Genomic DNA, 8,638 nt, shown 5'->3' on the forward strand with positions numbered 1-8,638 from the left:
TCCTCCTTGTCTGAACTCGCCACAATATATTAAGTAATCCAAAGTATTCAGAATACGTTACTCTCATTGAGTAACGTAACGGAATACGTTACAGAATACGTTTTGGGGCATGTATTCTGTATTCTGTAATGGAATACATTTTAAAAGTAACCTTCCCAACACTGATAATAATAACTTAATTACTTTTTCCATTCATTAACTTCATATGTAATCCCATTGAGGCAGCATGTAAACTATCCTAAAAGAGACTAATGGGCAGCCATTACAAATTTTACTATGAACCTTTGTGAGTTTCCTGCTATGACATGTCAACAAGACTGCGGTAAAAACCCAGTGAGCAAACAGACGTTAGCCTTAGAGTCAATGTGCAAGCACAGAGTCAACAGAAATGTCCTCAAACAACAGCAAAAGTTTGGCAAAGATCCACGTTGTGTTTCTGTTCTGCAGCACCAACACATCTCAAAGCTCCTGTCAGCCCATACACAGACAGTTCAGCCTGCTACACTGTGCCAACAGGTAGCATCTACACGGCCCTGCAAGCTTAACTAACACCAGTAAGACAGCAGATGTTAGCAACCTCGAAATGAGAAAGAGTATCTAAGATGCAGGAATTTTAGACTCAGAAACAGGTGGACACTTTGGAAATAAGACCTCCTGAAGTTCAGTTAATTTAGCAGTGCTCCAAAAACATCTGTTACCTTTACAGCGACAAAAGTGAAAATAATTATCACTTAATGTTTAATATCCTGACTAAATTACACTCTATCAATAACTGGGTCAGTGAGTAAGACCTGAGGCAATCACCCAACATCCAAACTCACAAGTTTATGAACTGGTAAAACACCTGCAGAATAACCCGCAAGATGCACCACTGGCGTCCCAGTGCCAGTTTGATGACTATACTACATTTGTTTTAAATCACAACAGCTGCCCCAGCGCACTGTTTATGGTAAACATCGTACAATAACACAGAGAAAACCACAACAATCAGACGACCCTCTATGAGCAGGCGTTTGGTGACGGTGGGAACGAAAAACCCGCTTTTAACAGGAAGAAACCTTCAGCAGAACTGGGCTCAGCGAGGGGCGGGACAGAAGAGACCCTGTGAAGGAGAGCCAGAGATGAATAATAACTGATGAGTCAATGCAGAGTGATTCATAAAAATGTTGTTTTCAAAATGAGATGAGGCCTGATTTCAGCTGTGTCAGCTGAAGAATTTTAAATTCAGTTCAACTATGAAGAGAAGCTGAGATGGAAGACGTTTGTAATCACTCTCACTGCAGCATTTTGGACCAACTAAAGGCTTATCAGTGAGTTTTAGGACTTCATGATGATAATGAATTATAATAGTTAAACCTACAAGTAATAAGTAGTTTCTCAGCATCACGCTGAGACAGGGTGTTTCTAATTTTAGAGATATTGCAAATGCAAGAAAGCAGTCCAACATATTTGTCTAACGTGCACAGTGAAGGACATATCCTGGTCAAAACCAACTCCCAGATTCATCAGAGTTACTGGAGTCAAAGGTCGTTCCACCCAGGGGAGGTATCTGGTTAGACTCCATGTTTCTACGATTCTTAGGGCTGAGTACAACGACCTTTGATCTGAACTCAGAAACAGAATGTTAGAGGTCGTTTATGCAACTAACTGGTGCATCGTTTGGCTTATGATGCAATGAAAATTTATGCTCTGCACCTGAAGAACACTGCCTTATATTGGTCCTAACACTGAACCCTGTGGGACTCCATTATTAACCTTCGTTTGTGAACAAGCTGCAGTCTATTAGACAGATATAATTCAAACCACTGAGCGCAGCACCTTTAATGCCTACAGCGTGCTCTAATTACTGTATTAAAGCATTATGTTTAACTGCTGTCATAGGGACATAAAGCCGTGTGTCATCTGCATAGCTGAGTGATGCGGCTGAGAGAAAGCATGTATATACCGCGACTTCATGCCTCTTAATTTCTCAGCTGGAAACAGCCTGAGGTGGTGTAAGTGTTAGCTGTGCTGGTGCAGAGGGAACTGGGATCGCCCCATCTCCTTAAATCAGTAACCTGACCTTTGCCCTGACTGTGGCCACACAGGAAACATGGAAGCACACGCCAGCATTGATATATATGAGCTCACACATGGACAGGCACTGAGAGACTCACACACGTAATATATCACTGACATCACTGTGGTAATAACAAAGATGACCCCAATCATCAGAAGGAGAAAAGAAGGGAAACTGTGGCCCGAGGCTACATTTTATTGTTGGCCTCGATTGTGCCCTCCCGATGACACGGCATTGGAGCTTGATCACCTATAATAGAGTCCGGCCGAGGTTCAGATTAAAAGTACAAATCACATTGTAAACGACTGCGGCGAGCTGTAACCTCCATCTTGCCGTGTGAGGTTTTAACTGCAGTGCTCCCGATTCCAATCTCTCAGCTTCAGCCAAGGGAGATAGGAGATAACGGCACAGGGCTGGGACAAAAGATCAGAGGTACTGGATCTAGTACAGTATTCAGGGAGGATATTAAACCAGGAGTCGTTTCTCTGAGCACGGCGCTCTCACTGTTCCTTTGTCCTCCACTGCCATATGCTTCAGTGATGAGGACCAACTCTGAACATGGTTATTTTCCAATGCATTGTGCGGTTAAGGAACTTCATTTTTGTTCTTGCCACACACAGTGATCTCCCTGCCAGTAAAAATGTCACATGTGCAGATGAGCATCACTTTACCGATCCATGAAGCTCACCAAAATCAGTCCAGAGAGAGCAGAGAGAACAGGATCTCGAGGGAAAAAACATGTTGTTGGACTGAGTGCAATCTCAGCGTGAATCCGCCTCTGCTCCCCTTTCTTCCCTTGAGCACAGAGGGGAAGGTCATTCATCAAAAGTCACATATTAGTCATCCAAATGTGAGCGGCATGCGGTCGAAAATAGTGACCCAAGATGACGCTGAGATGCAGCGTGTGCAGACGTCAACCTTTAAACGGATGACTCCGTATCGACCAAATGGCGAGGCACGGATGCGTGGAGGATGTGGGAGGGAGCAATGGTTGGTGTACCAGCGGTCTCTTCCTCCAAGTCTGACAAATGAGTACATGCCAGCTGGGTGGGCCCCACAAGAGATCCAGGCTGTCGGTGGGCACAGCAGACAGGGCGGGATGACTGGCTCAGGTTGCGACTCAACTCCCTCTTCACAGAGCATCCTCTGAGGTCTCCAGCCTCGGCGTGCGGGTTGTTCAAGGCGACATATGGCTGAGAGCTGTGGCTGTTTACATGGTGACAAATTGATGTTGCGCCTCCTTTTCCCATTCCCGTTCCTCTGACATGGCACGGTGACATGCATTTAAAGTTCAGGCTGTCAGCTTTATTTAGGTGTATTTTCACATCCAGTATCCCACATGTGTGACATTAATATTATGACCATTAAAGTATGAGAAGGTGCTGGATTTAGAGCGTGAAGCTAAAAGCTTCTGAAGAGTGCTGCAGCATTGCACGTACGACTTAAAGCTTCCCGTTTTGACATCAGGGAGAGTCCAGATTCTGTATCCATCAGAATACTATAGAGACCAAAACGCGAGGGGGGCCACGTCCAAAAAGGGCTGAACTCCTCAGTCATTCATCCGACGTGGCTGTAAAAGCTTACTTTCACATCATAATCTGTGTGCCATTTTTGCATCCAAAGTGCTAAGAGCGCCGAGCCAAAAACTTAATGTACTGCTGTGCCGATGGAGCCGACTCTTCACATTATGCATGTTCCACCATCCTGCCCAGAATTCCCCCTGCAACCCTCTCCCAACCTGAGGGAGGTTTCTAAAAATGGCAGAAAGCTTAGCGTCTGTGACAGGAGACATCACGCGGGAGGATAGCGACTTTGATGAGACCTGTGCTTTTAGAGGCCTCTTTTGTTAGCAGGCAGATAAATCATCCCTCTAGCAGCCAGCTTAGACTGTATACAACCAGATAAGGTTGCCAAGGAAACCCTCCTGGAGAACCAATGAGGTTTTTTTTGGTGTTTTTTTTCTGCTGTACCAGCCTCCTTTATCTGTACAAACAATTAATACCTTAGCCAGGCAGAAGGTGGGGGGAGGGCCGGGGAAGTGGGAGGCAGGCACAAATCCCCAGGTGCTCAGTGCACCACCACTCTCTCCCCTCAGCTATGTGAATGAGGACAAGAGGTAAAAATGCTACAAATGGATATTGGGCTGGAGGAGACTGATGATGTATGACTCTTTGTACATTAATTCAATGAGAGAACAGCGCTTAGTCCATAAATCTCATCTCTACACGTGCACTAGCACACATCACTAATGTCCTTTTAATGAATGTTTGGAATGCGCAGCCATAAAAGTGCCATTACATCCAGTCACGTCCATTTGTAAAGGTGGCTGAGATTGCGCTGGTATCAGTGCAGCTGCACACACCCCGATGTGCACAACTGCTGGGGAGCTATTAGGTTCCACGGGAGACTCGGACTCGCCACAGATCAATGCTCCGTGGCCCTATCTGTTACTGACAGCCAATTACAGCGATGGACGTCCACTTAGCAGTGCTGCTAAGTGCTTTAGTCTGGTTATTGACTACCTGCCCACAGCCTGCACGTGGTGTAGCCTTTGGCTAATAATCATCTATTGATCCATCCGCATGTCAAGATCACCAGCATGTTAAGTGTATAAAGAGGCTGAGGACAGTGATTGCAATAGAAAGACGTGACACTAACATGTGTGCCTCAGCTGTTACCCAGGCGTTTCACATCATTCAGCATACTTAATTAGGAAGCAAATTTTGCACAAGTTTGATTAGTGCAGGCTTGCAGTAAACGTAATTACCCACCACATTAACTAAGGGAGGAAATTGGCTGTAATTGAAAAAGCTAAGCAAACACGGAAACAAATGGCAAAGATGCCAGAGACCAGGGAGTGACGATGAGTCGATGTAAGCGGCGCACAGAATAGGTGGGCTCAAACCTCTGCGTGTTTATTCTGAGCTCGAACGGCGTGGAGTGGAAATGGCAGGCGGCTTCTTTGACTAATGGCGGTCATTAAGCGGTTAGAAAGTCACCTCACCTGGTGTAAGGGGTGGAACTCAGCGACTGCCTGACATTAATCACGATCAGCTGGACAGGAGACCGGGTCCCCGGTGAGCGCGCTGCTGGACGGGAGATAAACGTTTTAGTGCTCAGAGAAACAAAAAACGACAACAGCCAAGCGTTTCCTTATTTCATGGACTTTTATTATTCAAAAATAAAGCACAAATGATACACACACAAAAGAAAAGTGGTTTCCACGCATGTGCAAACCTCAAAAGTAGATCTTCATATAGTATTAGCAGGCTGATTTCAAAGCTACTGTTAGTACGGTTAGTAATATTAGTTATTAATGTTGTGAGCACAGAGGGGGGCAGTAGCAGGAGCCCCTCTGTACACTTTGCCAGCAGGTGAAGGGTCTAAAGAGAATCCTACGTGGGCCCACAACAAACTCCCTCAGCAACACATCAGCCAGTTCTCTCTCGCACACACAAACGAGTGTTTAAGTAGATCTGACAGATGTAATTCTTTGTCTAGACAGGCCCACATCTCACTTTTCTTGGTGTTACATCAAATCTGCAGTCCAGGGGCCAAGACTTTTCTACAGCTGTCACCTCCTCTTAGATACTGGGATTCACACACGAAAACCTGACGCACACGCTCTCTGCACTAACCCCCTCCTAGATATAGATTTGTCAAGCACAGCAGAGCATCACAAACATCCATATAGACAGTGTCGTCTTTACATCTTTCGTTTTGTTGCGATTAGATAGGGTTGTTTATACGTACAGCCAGAGCCATTTAGCTGTTTTGTCTCTTTTCTTAAAAAGCACATCAATTACTGAGGTTTAAAATGAAGTTTAAAAAAAAGAAGAACAAAATCATGTTTTTGGAATAAAAAAATAGGTTTAAGACAGTCGTAAAGGTTTTGTAAGCCGTGGGAAAAATCGTATGAGGTAAGTGGGAGTGGGACAACAGAAGGTACAAAACAGGCTGCGCATAGATTATTGTTCTTCTGATGTCGTGGCACTGGCGGCCATGCAGGGCGATGTTACTGCACCAGTGGCAGACGCGCTACAACGCAACTCAACTGGGAAAACAAGGCACGATAGAAGTCATCATAACTGAGCTGTGAGGAAGTGAACGGAGGAGAAGTTGTAAGGCTAAAACGAGGAGTACAATAAGGCGTCAGAGTGAACAGAAACGCTTTTCCTGCTAAATTACTGCCTTTATTTTTCTTAGAAAATAGAAGATGAGATTTTTGGTCTTCCAAATGGTGGAAGAATGGGAATTAAATAACCGACGTCACTGTGGCAACTTAAACCGACCGACTGCACCAACGTTCACAGGATCTGAGAGCAAGATAAACTTGGACCGGTTATAACGTAGACACACAGAATATTCACCATTTGTTTCTCTGTGTGGGAACTGTCTTCCTCCTGCTTTACATCATTAAAAAACATCTTAATTAAGCCACAAAAGGTTTCACATTAACCACACAGAGAAGGTTAATTAAGATACAGGCTCCTTGTAATGCACCTCAGATACAGAGGACTGCATACGTGGCAGCTCTGAGGGGGGTGAGCTACTACCAATGAATTCAAACTTGGTGTTTAACCCGTTCGGGACGCCTACACGTCCTTCGGGTGGTTAAAGGCCTGTCAAACATAATCAGCACCGAGTGCTCGGTGAACCTTGTTGTCCAGCGGCCTCCGTTATTTCTCTACACCTCTTCAAAGTTTTCTGGAGAAGAGTTGGGGGATGGACACTGCTCCTTTTCAAGCTCACTCAAGAAGCAATAATACACCCAATCACAAGATCTGCTCGGCTGAACCTCCCCCTCGCCCCCAGCCAATCCTGTCCACCCTCAAATCCCCGGCCAACCCCACAGTGGACAATTCAAACAACAGAAGAAGCGTTGGAAAGAAAACGGCTGACCCACATAAGCAGTCGGTGCACTCGGTGCAGGGATTAAACCAGATCTGTGACTTTCCTCCTAACGAGCGTCTCTGAGGAGTGAAGACTGGATCAAACAGTTATTTAGTATTTTAAAGAAAGCAAATGAAAGAGAAACTTATACTGCCTCACAGACACACGCTCACGCACACACAGCTGTAGTTTTATACATGCATGCATACAGCTGTACAGCAGGCCACTCAGGGGCCTGGATCTGTTTTAAACATACAGTACAACTCTACAGCAAGGGCCATGTATGTTTAAAAAACAGACAGGAAACAGAAACTAAACAAAAAAACATGCATATATACAATAGATATTTACTTTGCCGGTCTGCTTTATACCCACGCTAACTTTACGTCCAGGAGACAAAATTCATAAAAGTTTTTTTGTATGTTTTTGCATTTGATAAAAACTTCATTTACTCTGTTGTGCACAACTCAAATTCTCTTCTCAGCACCACAGCAGAGCCGGGTCTCCATAAGCAGAGAATATTCCCGTATGTAAATAATAAAGAGCTAAAAATCAGGCGAGTGCATCCATCCCAGCTTTTGTCCCGCTTCCTTCCGTTCCATCCTCTCTTTGCACAGTCCTTTCCCGTGAAGACGATCCGCTAGACGATTGAACCGTCCCTCGTCTGGGCAGGAACCATGACAGGGATGCCCCCCATGCGACTCAGGTTGTAGCCGGCCATCTTGCCGGCCGAGGGCGGCAGCACCGGAGCCTGGCTCGGAGGCCTGTCGTACTCCTCTGATGAGGGAATCTTGTCGTACTGAGGCTTCAGGGCATACTCGTGCAGGTTGGAAGGCGACATGGAGCCCAGTGAGGAGCGCTGGCTGGCCACAGTGAAGCTTCGAGCAGTTGAAGCGCGACTCTTGGGAGGGGGCACATCCTCTCTGAGGGGGGGAAACAGACAGCAGCACGTTTAGACAACAAACCTGGAAACTCGTCATCGTGGATTTAGTGTCAAATACACTGAGAATGATTTTGTGATGCCCTGCAAATCAAGAGAAAGTCCACAGGTAGGAACAGCGAGAAACATAACGAATCGACTGTGAGTCATTTAAAAATGAAACATGACTTGACTCGATAATAAGGGGCAAATAATTGAAGTCAGCTGGTCAGGCATCGTCTCCGCAGCTCAGTCACGCCGACTGCGAAAGCCTGGAGAGACTGAGCCGAGCATCCAAACACAGCCATGCCCTCGACTCCCTCTGCCACCACATTAACAGCTAATAAGCAGCAATAATCCAGTTAAATGCTCAATCAAACTGAGCCTGAGGGGCCGGCGCTTGTTTAGTCCGTACTTTCATGCTGTGGCGTTTCAGCAAATGTGCGTCTGCGTGCGCGAGACAGGACTGTTGGTCTAATCCTTTGTGTCCTACAGCGCGAGCGGTGTCACATTGTGGTGTAAGACAGATTCAGTCCACGGCAGAGCGATGGTGCAGAGCCCACAGGCCGGACGAAGAGTCGGACGTCGAGGGGAGTTAGAGTAGGTGGCTGTGGCGGAGGGGGGGGCGGAGGGGGAGGGCAGCCGGCAGCAACACGAAGCAGGACGCACAGAACGAACAAAGCTTTCAAACTGATTACCACAGCTGTTTATTTGAGGAGGGGTAAAAAAAATAAAAACGCTGAGAGATAAAAACCATTTCCACGGTT

General features: G+C 45.9%; 1 protein-coding gene across 1 annotated transcript in view; it reads right to left on the reverse strand.

The window, feature by feature from the left end:
* Nucleotides 1–5,213: 5,213 nt before the first annotated feature.
* cxadr (CXADR Ig-like cell adhesion molecule) overlaps nucleotides 5,214–8,638 on the reverse strand; it is a 37,796-nt gene continuing 34,371 nt past the window's right edge. Inside the window, exon 7 of the mRNA XM_005740362.2 lies at nucleotides 5,214–7,875. Coding sequence (XP_005740419.1) covers nucleotides 7,593–7,875 — 283 coding nt within the window. The 3' untranslated portion in view covers nucleotides 5,214–7,592. The remainder of the gene's footprint in view (nucleotides 7,876–8,638) is intronic.

Source organism: Pundamilia nyererei, unplaced genomic scaffold (genome assembly GCF_000239375.1).
Source record: "Pundamilia nyererei isolate P.nyererei 1_Seehausen unplaced genomic scaffold, PunNye1.0 scaffold00099, whole genome shotgun sequence".
Classification (NCBI taxonomy): domain Eukaryota; kingdom Metazoa; phylum Chordata; class Actinopteri; order Cichliformes; family Cichlidae; genus Pundamilia; species Pundamilia nyererei.